Source organism: Arvicanthis niloticus, chromosome 16 (assembly GCF_011762505.2).
Source record: "Arvicanthis niloticus isolate mArvNil1 chromosome 16, mArvNil1.pat.X, whole genome shotgun sequence".
In the NCBI taxonomy this organism is placed as follows: Eukaryota; Metazoa; Chordata; class Mammalia; order Rodentia; family Muridae; genus Arvicanthis; species Arvicanthis niloticus.
This window is the reverse complement of record NC_047673.1, coordinates 56,932,167-56,945,923: the sequence shown is the minus strand read 5'-3', so window position 1 is coordinate 56,945,923 and position 13,757 is coordinate 56,932,167. Positions and strand designations below refer to the sequence as shown.

The 13,757-nt window shown below is 36.4% G+C and overlaps 1 protein-coding gene across 15 annotated transcripts in view; it reads left to right on the top strand.

The window, feature by feature from the left end:
* The window catches only part of Psd3 (pleckstrin and Sec7 domain containing 3), a 515,401-nt gene that overhangs the window by 306,792 nt on the left and 194,852 nt on the right, over window positions 1-13,757 (top strand). For 12 of the 15 annotated variants that reach the window (XM_076914229.1, XM_076914231.1, XM_076914235.1 and 9 more), the window contains 4 exons: window positions 1,101-1,307; window positions 1,418-1,498; window positions 3,860-3,972; window positions 6,078-6,136. In XM_076914229.1, the coding sequence (XP_076770344.1) occupies window positions 1,101-1,307; window positions 1,418-1,498; window positions 3,860-3,972; window positions 6,078-6,136 (460 nt within the window). The remainder of the gene's footprint in view (window positions 1-1,100; window positions 1,308-1,417; window positions 1,499-3,859; window positions 3,973-6,077; window positions 6,137-13,757) is intronic. The other 3 variants (XM_076914230.1, XM_076914242.1, XM_076914243.1) reach the window with 1 other exon arrangement.

The following is a 13,757-nucleotide window of genomic DNA, read 5'->3' as shown; positions in this document are numbered from 1 at the left end:
TGTTTGCAATTGATAATAGTTTGTAATTTGACTTAAAGGTGAAAATAATTAGTATGGGTTTGGTCTTCCTCTATTTTGTACTCTGGATTTCCCCTGTGGTCTCTACTAGGAACTTTTCACATAGGTGTATGTAAAAGGCAATCTGACTTAATAGCTCAGGCCTGTGTAGGTTCTATATTGCGACTGGCTTTCAAAAAACTATAACATATCTTATTCTTGTGTTACATATATAGATACATAATTACATATACATATAATATTTATATATATAACATATATAAAGATATTACAGTTATTCAAAAGGATCATAAAATATAATCTTGTCCTTAAGTATCTATGTGATGACAGATTCTTCTCAAAATTCATTTAAAACATAAAGAGGTCTAAACAAAAGGTGGTTCTGAGAGTCCTTTTGTCCTCTAAAAGCTAGCCATCAATTTGTAAAAAGTGTATATAGCTGAATTTTATATTATCTTAGAAATTGTTTTTTGGTAAAAATATATTACTAGTATTATATAAAATGAATTTTTGAATATATTATGCTTTGAATTTTTGTTTTATTTACCAGTATGGTATATAGTGATAGACAAATTGACATTATGAAGGAACTTGTTGGTGCTCTCACTACTTAGAAATGGTAAGGTCCTAGAGTCAAAGCCATTTGTTTAGGGCTTAGGCCAGAGGCTCTCATCCTGTGTGTTATCACTCCTTGGGGTATTGAACAACCCTTTCCTATGAGTGTCGGAGGACCAACTGAAAACACAGATGGTTACATTACAATTCATAACAATACCAAAATTATAGCTATGAAATAGCAATGTGCATAATTTTAATGTTCAGGTCACCACAGCATGAGGAACTGTATTAAAGGGTTTCAGCGTCAATGAGATTTTGGACCACTGGCTCAGGCAGTTATTTTTATAGTCTTTAAAATATAGCACTCGAATCATTTTTGTCAAGTATTTAAATAGAAAACTGTTATTGAAAATAATTTTATATAGTTGATTTTACATTGTCACTATAACTTCATTCATTATTTCTCCTTGGTTATACAAGATTTTTTTTTTCTGTTTTCTTTTTTTCTTTCTTTGTTTTTAAAGTAGAGGCCATTGCTTTGCTGAGGGGAGAACAACACGACTAGATGCTGATTCTGACATGGGGAGCACTGACATTCTGGAGAAGGAGACCACAGAGAATCTCAGCAATGGCACCAACAGCAATGTGGAAGCAGCTAAAAGATTGGCCAAGCGCTTGTATCATCTAGACAGATTCAGAAGATCGGATGTTGCAAAACATCTAGGCAAAAAGTATGTTCTTAAGTCTGGTATTTGGCTAAACTTTTTATCCTGTGCTTTTTTTTTTGTATTTTTTTAAAAATAGTTGTCAGTTCAATAAACTCTATTCTGTTTCCTTTTAGCAATGAATTTAGCAAGTTAGTTGCAGAAGAGTATCTGAAGTTTTTTGATTTCACAGGGATGACGCTGGATCAGTCTCTCAGGTATGATGAAACGTTACTTCTGTTCTTCATCACCTCCAAGTCATGACTTCTTAGCAGAGGGAACAATATCTTCTGGTTAGAGTCTGACTTTTCACCCCAATTTCATTTGCTTTGTGAGTTTGAATGATAATCTGGATCCTAAACACGGAATAAGAAAAATGTCCTGAGTATAGTAACAGAGAATAAAGCAACCATGAAATAAGCATGACCTGATACCCAGCATGCAGTAGTAAAGCTGAGTTCACATAGAATACTGGAGAATGGCCTGAAAGCAAATCTGGCTCTCTTTTGAGGGTTTCCCTTTAGTTTTCTATTACAGTAAAATATATGCAACTAAGTTCTTATTGTAACCAAGGGCACCATCACTGGTACTGAATACACCCATAGAGATGGACAGCTGCCAATCACTAATTACTTTCACTCTGTTCATCTTGTACCTAAAACTCTGTAACTCTGTGCCAGATAACTAACTCTCTCTCTCTCTCTCTTTCTCTCTCTCAAAAACATTCTTTTGACTAAGTCATACTGAATACTTAATATACTTAGCATCATACAATATTTTTTATTGGGAGCTTATTAGTTATGATGGTCTTAGAGTTCATGTATGTTGTAATTTATGTTAAGAGTTTCCCTTTCTTCATAAGCTGAGCTAATACTCCACTGCATAGAATGAGCACCGTTTTCTTCCCCACTTGCAATCTACATCTTCTCTGTCGCGAATACTACTGCAGTCAACCTAGGCACATACATTCCTCCTTGAGATCCTACTTTGTTCTGTTGAATAAGAAGTTTGCAGTTTTGTCAGTTAAAAAGATTATAGTTTACTGACTATGAAATTAGAGGTCTTTATCCCTTAAATATTTACTTAACATAGTAAATACAAAATATTTTCAGATGATATTTTGTTATTGAACTCTTGAATGGGATAAAAAATAACTCAGTGAATAGAATCTAAAGGGTGTGTCTGTGAAACAGTGTCATATCTACTTTAGGCCGAGTGTTTCAAATGAAGGCACACCAATACTCACTGTGCTGCTGAACATATCACCCGGTGAGCATTTAATCTTAGGAACCTCAGAGAGTTCTGACCATCTAGTATAACCCTTGAATTTTACAATTCAGATAACAAAAGCCTGGCGGTGAAGGATGGTGGTTATATTGGAGCAGCGTGCAGGCTGTTCTTGGTTAGTTAACGAAGCCATCTAAGATAGGGGGATGATTGAAATCTTTGCTTTGTGCTGTTACGTGCTTATTTCAAAAGTTCCAGAGAAATAGTGATCAGGGTGCTTTAGGATAATGAAGTACAAATCTCAAGTAAGAAAGAAAACAGAATTTTCACAAAAGTCAGGTTTATTGCACAAAGTTTATGATACTAAGAATTCCTAAAAGAATTAAATGATTTTTATATGTAACATATTGCTTGCTATAAGGAACAGGTAAGGTTTTATTTCCCAATTTCCTTCTCATGTATCTACCAATGATGATGTGAAAACAGGCAAAATAAATGAACACACATCGGCTGTGTATGGAGCAGGGCAGCTGACATTTTAGAAGTCCACATGTGGAGATTACCTGGCTAAAGAACCCTAGGATATGGGACTTTAACACATAACTGGTATGATTATGCATTGAGTTATTAATGTTTCTGTCTAGTTTTTTTAAGTTTTTGATTGATCTTTTAAGACCAACTATTCAACAGTTGCAATTGCAAATCACCTGTGGTGCTCAGGCTTGCTTAGTCTATTAGCCTTTCTGTTTTCCCTGACATATCTCATAGCTTAGTTTTATTTTATTATTACTGTGGGGGGTGTGTGTGTGTGTGTGTGTGTGTGTGTGTGTGTGTGTGTGTGTAGATAAGTAGGTATAGTATTCGAAGTGTTTAGGTGAATACAGGCATGCATGTGCTACAGCAAACATGGAAATTAGAGGACAGTTTGATACTTCTTGCTGACCACATTGTCTTTGAGGCAGGCCTCCATTTTTGTTTTAGCTATTATGTTGAGTCCTGGAGGTAGCTGGCCTGTGAACTTCTGAGCAATTCTGTCTTGAACTCACTTCTCTGTAGGAGTTCTAGGAATGTAGGCACATGCTACCAAATCCTGTTTTTCACAGGAAATCCACACTCCGGTCCTCAGGCATGTGTGGCAAGCTTTTCCTTGCTGAGACATTGTTCCTAGGCACACTGTTATGGCATTTAAATATCAGTGTGCTTATTGAGTAACCATCTAGTGAATGGTTTAGGGAATAGGGAGAAATGATTGTAGAGTGTTATTGTTTAATTCTTTACATTTCTCTAAGTCAATTGTCAAATATTACAATGTAAACATCTCAAACATTTCTCTCCTTTATTATTTTTTTCAGGTATTTTTTAAAAGCATTTTCTCTTGTGGGAGAAACCCAGGAGCGTGAGAGAGTATTAATACATTTCTCCAATAGATATTTTTCTTGTAATCCAGACACTATCACCTCAAAAGGTAATGTAATGGAAAGCTTGCAAGTTTTTTATGATTGTGGTTATTTTCCTTATTATAAAAGTTGTATTTTTATTGTTGTATTTATTTTATTGTAAAAAAACAAGTTATATTTAATTTACCTCCTCGTTCATTTATTTAAATGCAATTTGATATCATTAATTTTATTTCCTCCTGTTTCCCTTTCATTTTAGTTTTCCATGTCATTATCTTTTTAAGGAAGGTTTAATGGCAACATATTTTTGTTTTCATAATTATTTTTATTCTTTTAAAACATTGATAGTATGACAGTGCGCTTTATTTATGTTGTCTTTTTATGCTCAGCTTTGCCACTCAGGAATTTTATGTGCAAAGCAGTTTGTAATACATTATTGGTCTTCTTACTTCTTATATTCTATCCCTATACATCTTGAAACTCATGTGTGTTTAGCTCAGTGATAGCTTTTGTGTATTTATGTATCTCATTGGAGCTTTGCCAAATCTTCGGTGCTCTTGTTTGATATTAATGAAAATCCTTATAGCTGCTTTTCACGTATGGCTTTAATGAACTATGGTTTGTTTGTGGCACTGTTTATACAGTGTAAAATAATATTTAACTGTTCTTAACAACAGTTCTACCCAAAAAGAGAGTCTGTTTCTATCTAAAGTACTGTAGACATGAATAATTTCGGTTTTAAGTGAAGGCATATTTACTTTTAAATGGGAAGTTTCTCAAAAATGTATTAATTCTGGTATAAATTGATAAGATGGACAAGGAATAGAGACTGCCAGTTACCAATGCCCCTGCTCACCCTACTCCCTCAGGCTGCAGCTAGTGAGCTCAGCATTGATCGTTAATATCATATCCTTGTGTGGAAACTGGTACTACTTGGACCATTTATATCACCGGGTCATCACCAACGAGAGAAGCTAAGAAGTGGTAGAAGGTTGTTTTCATTACACTTGGAGGTGTGAAATGTTACCATGCTTGCACACAGTAAGGCGTGTGGGGGTTGTCTGCACTTCCTCTCGCTGATGGTGTTTGAGTGTTGGCTGTACAGTAATTCCAGGAGTTCGTTTTGAATGTATGATAAACAAATGGGAATAAATATGCTGTTCAGCATAAATAAAGACATAGAAGGAAAACCACCTACTAAAGTAAAACATTTGCTTTTCAAAACAAGCTGTCTTTTTTTGTGTATTTGGCATAAATTAATACAGTTTTCACTTTATCTAAAACTATTTACATCTGTTTGTTATACTTGGGTTCAGAATTAGTAAAGAGAAAAGCTAACTCTGATATTTGGAGATAAGGTGTTTAGCTATGCATACTTTTTATTTTATTGTATAAAGTAAGATGAAAATGATAATCTCATTTAAGTATGAAATGTTATTTCAGGCTTTGGCCACATTTTTGTGAATATTTAATTTTTTAATCGCCCCAGAATATTTCAGTGTTTTACTTTTGGGTTCATCCATAACACCCCAGGGGGGAAGTTCTATCTAAATGCGGCCTTTAAAGAGTGTTGTAAAAATATGTTTTTTTTATCTGTATATTTTAAGTATTAAATGATTTATTTTTAGTTTGATACCATAAGCCCCAGAAAATTGGGAAAATATAGATCAAATGAAATGTTTATCATCCAGATATTTTGATGGATTCTTCTAGAAATATTCATACTTAATGGAAGCATACTGCACACAGTATGTTTCTCATACTGATTATTAAGTGTCTTTCCACTTACTTTAGCCCATGTTCCTGTACAACATTCCTGATGTCCTCAGTATTATCGTTTGTTTCTGGAGAGTCACCGGTGTCCCATGATGAACAATGTTTGTCTCTGTGTTTTTGTATTTATGTAGATCCTCAATTGTTTCTTTACTGTAAAGCCCCAGATGAGTCGCTGTGTTAAAGGACACTGATACAGTCTGTGCACATGTAATGCCAAATTGCTCGTCAGAGAGCTGGTACTGATTGATCAATAAAAGAGTTCAACTTTCCACATTGAAAGTTTATAATTAAACTCATCCCCTTATGCGTTCCAAACAAAGGTAGTTATGTCTGGTACAGCACCGTGTTATAAGGCCTTGGTATGTACTATGCTAACAGTAGGCCCTGTTTTTTGCAGATGGAGTTCATTGCCTTACCTGTGCTATGATGCTCCTCAACACAGACCTGCATGGCCATGTAAGTGTATGCCTGCGATGCCATCCCCCCGAGCTGCAGCACCACAAGCTTGCCTCTGTGTCTGTGGTTATGCATATTTTCCTCTGCTCCCCTTGCCTTATTGTATAGAGCATTCCCATAGCAAGCAGATAAATACAATCTATTTTCAAGAAAAAAAAATCCCATTCATTCCACAAGCTAGTGCAGGGAGTAAATTAAAAAACAAACTGTATTTTGTAGTTGCCTGGTATGTTTTTAACATGTGTGTTCTGTTTTATCTTTCTCCACCAGATGGCAGACAGAAATTTTACTTGAGATTTTGTTTTGTCATTTCTTAGCTAGTATTCTAACGGTTGATATATAATGTTGGGAAGATAATGTATTAGAACTGAAATTGTGATTTAAGTTTTAATAGGTATAACAATTTTGTCTTTTTTGAATTCTTCAATTTACCTGTTTTATTAACTAGCTAAAATATCAAGATAAAACCCATCACAAAGCCAATTATCTCATCACCTGTTTAAAATAAAGTATATTCCTCATAAATTTATAATTTATAAACTATTACCTCTAATAGAAATGAAATTTTTATAATTTTAATTATCAACTGCACCTTTGAGAAAATGAGACTATTTTAAGTAAATATAAACTAATTTATATTTATTTAGAATAGTTCTAGGTTCATGTATTTTTGAAGAGCAAAGTCAAGTTTTCAAAGTCTCAGCCCTTGACATAATATATTTTACTTTATGATCTTATACAGTATGTGAAAATGACTACTGTATAGCAGCCATCTGTTCCAGTTTTCCTGATCACACAGTTCTCTCGGTACTGCAGAGCTTCTCTGTGAAGAAACTAGGTGGAGCTCTGTGTGTGGCATCTCCCAGTTGCACTAGCTATTATCAGAGGTGGACAAAGGGTTCCCCCAGCAGCCAAGAGAAGGGGAACATGAATAATAGATCATATTGTTAATATAATCTTAACATATCTAAAAGTACTCAGATGTTCCCTTTTGCCATATTTGGAGGTTAGTTTAAAATAAATTGTTGGACTGGAGACATGTACCATGTGTCCAGAAATCGTGCCCATCAAGAGTCTAGAACTTTCCTGAACACTTCTTGGATACTAGTATAATAGCATGTCACACAGAAGTGAAGGTATTACAATTCCCTAAGTGAGCACCTTGAAGTGTTTGAATCCAGCATTTCTCCATCTGGTTAAGTGGAAGACCAGACCATAGCTTGTCCTCTCCCTTGCTAGGGGCAGACAATAGGTGTATTTACAACATGGTTCTGTGAGTTCTGTGGTGATAGGTACCTCCTGCCCTTCTTTCCCTTCACTTCATACTTTGTTTGCTTAACTTTTTTGTCAAGAAGAGTCATTTCAAGGATAGGTGTGCCCATGTAACATTGACCTATCCAGTGACTTTGAGCATAAAGAAGCCTCTACATATAGGTGCTTTTCAAGTCTCATCAGCATAAAATGGTTGTGTATCTATCATCTTTTAAGAATTGTCTGATAATGGAAATATGTAGGAATACTTCATTCTCGTTGAAACATGTTGAGGTTATCATACAATGTAAAGTTGTTGGGCTTGAGATATTTATTTCTGTTAAGTCCTGGATTGCTTTAAATGAGCTAGTAATGCTTTAATGATGCTTTGAGTTAAGCCTGCATCTTACTGCTCATAATAATTTGAAATAAAGCAGCAAGTATGGATGTCTGATTTTTATTCAAATCACCCACTGTGGTTGAATGCAGACACACTGTGGATATTCTGGTCTGTCACCACAGCTGCAGAATCATGAGGGCTAGACCATCTGTCCAATCCCAGCTTCAGACCTCTTGAGGATGAAGTTTAATAAAGCAGCATGCATTGGACATGGGCACACTCTTGTAATCTCAGAAGTTGGGAAACTGAGGGAGGAGCTTTGAGAGTTTGAGGCCAGCAAGGGCAACATAGAGGCACACTGGTAAGCAAAGAGAGCAAGCAAACAGATACATTATTACATTTCCTTTGACGCCTAGGATGAAAGATATTTTAATGTTGCCTTTAGTTGTCCCAAATATAGACAATTAGCAGTTGTCTAAAGTAGCAAGTAATTGAAATAAAAAGAGAAAAATTGTAATTATAGTAAATTCCTCTAGATTACTACCTGGCTTGTATTTTCGGTGGTAGTTAGTTTTCAGCCTTGGCTGAGAGTGTAAAAGTATGTGCTATGTACTTAGGGCTGACAAGTGTTCAGGTTTTAAGGAACAGTTTTCTCTATTATACAGTTCATACTATAATAAATCTTAGAATCTATAGATGCTATCATAAAAACTAACCATCTGAAAATGTGTTTTTTTTCCTTATTTTTCTCTCTGGATTTATTTTAAAAATAAACTTTCCTTCTAGGTGGTAAGTGTCCATAATTCTGGATGTAGATTTCTTGCATCATAATTGCCTGGTCTATTCTAGTCTGTGTGTGACTGGTTAGCATGGCCATTCTGAGGCTGAATCATTCAGAAGATGAGTGAGTTCTTTCTAGTGTTTGCTTCTTCCTTTTGCCTTACTGCTATACTGCATAGACCATCACCATCTCCTGCCTGCTCCAGTGCCAGAATAACCCTGTGGGTAAACTAATGAGCCATTTCCCTCCTCTTCTGTACCATCGTGCCATAGCAGCAACACAGCAGCATGACTTTCTAAGAAATGCTAAATCCAGCTTGCCCTCATGCCTTCTACAGGGACGGGCTAACTGGAAAGATTAATTGATTTGGGCTTTTTTTCCCCCCCTGGCTTGGTTTTGTGAGTCTTTCCTTTAAGAATGATGCTCTGCAAATGCACTGGTATGGATCCTTGTTCATCCTGCTGCTTTCACTATTAAGATAATGGAATGAATACTAATCTAACAACCTCTAGGAGGCAGCTCCACATTACATGCGGCAACACTTCTCTATCTTGTTTGTGTATCCTCTCACTCACCAAATACCAATAGTATTCCTATACTGTTTTAGGTTCTGTACCATTTGGGCAGGCGTTAGCAATGAGAAAAGTGTTTAGTCAATGCTCCTATATCATTGGTGACTAGGCTGGTTGCCATTAATCAGATTTAATGGCATGTTTAGCAGGTAATCCAGAAACAGTTGTAGAAAAACATCATCAAGGCTTTAAAAATTCACATTGAGGTACAGTTAGGCCCCATTAAATAGGCTAAAGAAAAACATGAAGTGTACACACACACACACACACACACACACACACACTTACACTTGTTTTCAGACAAATCTATTGTTGTTCTTTACTGTCTGCTTTTAAATATCAGTGAATGGTTTGTCATTATGTCAGCAACAGTATCTTGTTTGTACTTATCTGAGTGTTCTTGTAGATTATGTAAATACCTTGTAGTTGTGATAACATGGCTGACTTGTTCAGTAATCCCCCTTTTAATGTTTAATCAACTGCAAGGTATATGCTATTAAATGTCTGCATACTTAGATAAATGTCTGGATTATAGTACTAAGTACTAAGCATGCTAAAATTGCTTGGAATGTGGAAGTAGGATTGACATTTTTGGTTAGTCTTTACTGGAAATATTATAAATATAAGGATTTTACATAAGTGAATACGTTTTATCATTTCTGTGTGAATAAAATTTAAGATGAGTTCTATTGGCTGAGAGTAACTAGTTCTCCTATATTTGAAGCATATTCAGCCTCCCCATGTACCTTCCCCTGCCAACCAGTGTGATTATTGCCTGGTCTGAAGACAGGTGGCAGGGGCAGGAGACTAGATAGGACTGGTTACCTCATGGTGATGACAATGGTGACTGGGGACAGGAATTTAAACACAGACGTGACTTGCAATGAAGAATGAGCTAATAATATGAACATTGGTGGTCAAATCCATAGTTAGCAAATCTCAAGAAATATGCAACCCAGTGTCTGTCCAAACTACAAACATGATTAGAGTCTGTGGCGAGGAAGGTACTTAGATAAATTTGTGTCAGGAGTTTACTATTTAATGTTGTTGTCTGTGGTTTTCAACAGCAACTTTTTCCAGCGTTGCTCAGTGCTCGTCAGTATTGGTGGATCCACTCACCATGTTGTAGTAGAAAGAGGAAGCGTCTCCTGCCTTCATTGGTTCCCATACAGATCCCCTGTCCTTGGCTTACTGAGTTTTCTCCCTATGGTCACTGTTTAACATGAGGTGTAATCTTGTGTTTGCTTTTAAGATATGAATTAAACAGAAGGTACAACCTGATAAAAGTACTATATTGTTTGGAAAAGAAAGAACTAAGTGTACATTTTTTAACAGACTAGTCTTAAAATCTAGGAAGAGTTCCTTCAGAGCAGTGAGTTTCTTTTGCAGCCAGTGAAGTGAATTATTGGATGACTTTGTAGGGATTTAAATGGTAGATCATTATTTGGCTTACTTGCAGTACTGGAAGACAACTGTAAAGTTTTTAGTTAAGACAGTAGTTTTTATTTTCTTTGATCAAGTTGCTTTTCCTTCATTCATGAAAATTCACACAGGTATCCAATGATCCATACCCAATGATCCATACCCAATTTTCTACCTCCAACTTTCCATTATTCTCCCCAACAACATCACCCTCCCAACTTCATGGCTTCCTTTTCTGTCCCTGATAACGCACAAGTCCAATGAATGCAGCCCATATGTATGTGCATGTGTGTGTGTCACTCACTAGTGCACGAGAAACGCTCATGAAGACCAATTCTCCACTTCCCAGCAGTTCTCCATGCAAAGGCTTAACAGCCCTCCATAAAGACGATAAACCATGCGTACTCCGTGCCCTTGGCAGTTTCTCTATCTATACTTATTATTGTTAGGAGCCTTTTGCCTACAGTCCTACCTCCTAGCTTCCCTCTGTCTTCCTCTCTATGCTGCCCTGTAGTTTTGGCGTCCTCTGCTATGGACCTATCCCAAGGTGTAAGTCTAATAAAGGACATTAGCTGTGAGTGTCGTTTCTGCTAAGTCAGCCCTTTCCGTATTGTCTCTTCTCCCTTACGGCAGTGGTTCTCAACCTACCCAATGCTGTGACCCTTCAGTAATCCTCTTTTTGTAGTGACTTCCCATGCAGAAAATTACTTTGTTGCTACTTCATAACTATAATTTTGCTACTGTTATGAGTTATAAAATAAATATCTGATATGAAACCCCTTGACTCACAGGTTGAGAACTGATAGCGTATGGCGCGTTATGCCTTTTCTCTTGATTCGAGTTCCCAGCCACACTCATCATGTGGGACTTCTCACCAATGCTGAAAGGCCACAGAAGCCCCATATGCACAGATCTGAAAGTATTGAGGATTTCTGGCTGAGATGTTTTCACCATTGTTATGTGTTAAAAATACCTATTACCAGAAAGAGTGTATATGGACTATACAGAGAATCCAGCTTTCAGCTGTGGAATGCTTTTACAGAAAAATGTCATAGCTTGAAATTTTTAAATTTTAGAATGACCTTTAGTATACAGTGCCTCTCTCACTGTTGTATTGGCCACTGTGTAAATTTTAATAGGAATGAATCTGTAAGTGTGAGCGTTTAATTATGCACTAGTCAATTTCATTCCATTCTGTGACCTCTGAAAAGGAAACCTTTTCCATTCCTCTGCTTCTTCACTTCAGTTTAAGTTTGTTACTCCCAGATTGAGAACAGATTAACATGAATAAAATATGTCACAGCGGTTATGTCTGGAGTCAGTGGGATCATTTAGTGCTCTTAGAGGAGCTATCTAGTACATTACTTCAGCATTATTTAGCTTTGTGAATTTTTATATTTGTGCAATAAGAAAGATAGGTGAACCTCATTTTGTCACCTTTATCCCTCCCTCTCTCCCTCCCGCCCTCCCTCCGTCCATGCCTTGGAGAGAAGGATAAGAATAAAGACTGTCATTGGAAGCTGGACGGATCTCTGCTCTCCATGCCTCACCTTGTTTCCTCCCATGACAGCCAAGTTAAAAGGAAAATACAATCATTCTGTTTTGACAGACTTCAATGTGTCTTATTTCCTCAACATTAAAAAAACCCATAGTGTTCTAATTATATGCTGGTAAAATCTATACTTTGGACATTTCACTAATTTAGAGTGTATTTAGATTCTTAAAATCTTTGAAGACCCAAACAGACATTTTTAAAAAAAATTTTTTTTGGTGTGTTTTACTACATTCTACATCAAGGGTTGAGTCTAATGAAACTTTAAAGTCATTATTTGATCATTAAAGCCTACTAAATGAACAACATAGTTTTTATAATCACGAATTACACTTTATGTTCTGAGAAAATGTAGTGGAAATAGTAGCATTTACATTTTTGTGAATCATTTTACTATTTGAACTAATAGAGGACAGCTAGATTTTTGTGTTTGCTTTTATACTTAATTTGTTGCAATATGTCAAAAGTTATATAGCTCCTAGAATTCTTTTGTGGACACTTGTGAGAATATGAGTGAAACAGTAAATACTTTTAGTATTAGAACAAAACAGGTCAGAGCTTATTAAAACCTGGAACAAGGACCCTAGCACTGAAAACTCACACAGTACATGATGTCTTTTTACCACATTCAGTGACAATATATTACAGGAGAGGTGCAGAAAACCCCACCAAGATTGCACCTATCCTTAATGTTGGATTTTCTTTTTTTTTTTTTTAATGGTTTTTGAGACAGGATTTCTCTGTGTAGAACTGGATATACTGGAACTTACTTTGTAGACCAGACTGGCCTCAAACATAGAGATCTGCCTGCCTCTGCCTACCAGATGCTGGGATTTAAAAGAGGTATATACCACCAGCTCCTGGTTGGAATATCAGCCTCTTAAATCTATGATTGTAGTTTCTGAAAGAAGGCACTTCATACTGTAGATTCCTGCTTTAAAAAAATCTGTTTACTTTGGCGATTATAATTCAATTATGTTTGTTCCTTCACCTTCCTTCCTTCAGATCCTCCGACATACTTCCCTTCCAGTCCCCTTCAAACCCATGGCCTCTATTTAAATAGTTTGTTTTTGTATGCATGTATGTATATATGTATGAATATAATCTATTGAGTCAATATAATGTTACTTGTATAGTAGTGATCTGACTGGGGAAATAGAAATGGGGACCTTCTTAAAGAAGGGCAGGGAGGTAAATACAGAAGAAGGCTAGAAGAGGGTAAAGCAGAAAGTGGGATACAAGGAACCTGATAAGAGACGTGGTGACAGGGAACCTCCTAGGGACAGGAGAGGGAGGTAAACACAGGAAGAGGAGGAAGGAGATAGAATAGCAGTATTGATAGCTGAAAAGGCTCAGGCACCACAATTTCTTTAGAAAACACTAAGGCACATAATTAAGTGTATATGTATGCATATAGTTTTAATGAACTTTCTCATCTGGGCTAATAGAACTCCCCAAAGAGCTAAAGACCACTTAAGAAAAACCCCAGTACCAGACATGAGAAGCCCTCTTTTGAATTGTTGGCCAGGGCTGTCTGAGAGAGTGATTTGAAATTTCAAAGGCTTCCACTTTGTCCTCCAGTGGTGCATCTAAAAAGATGGACACCTGAGGGCAGTAGAACACAATCCACTTCTATGATAGAGAGGCAGACAAACAAGAGCAAAAGCAGCACTGTATGGCAGGGCTACTTTGCTGAAGTGATT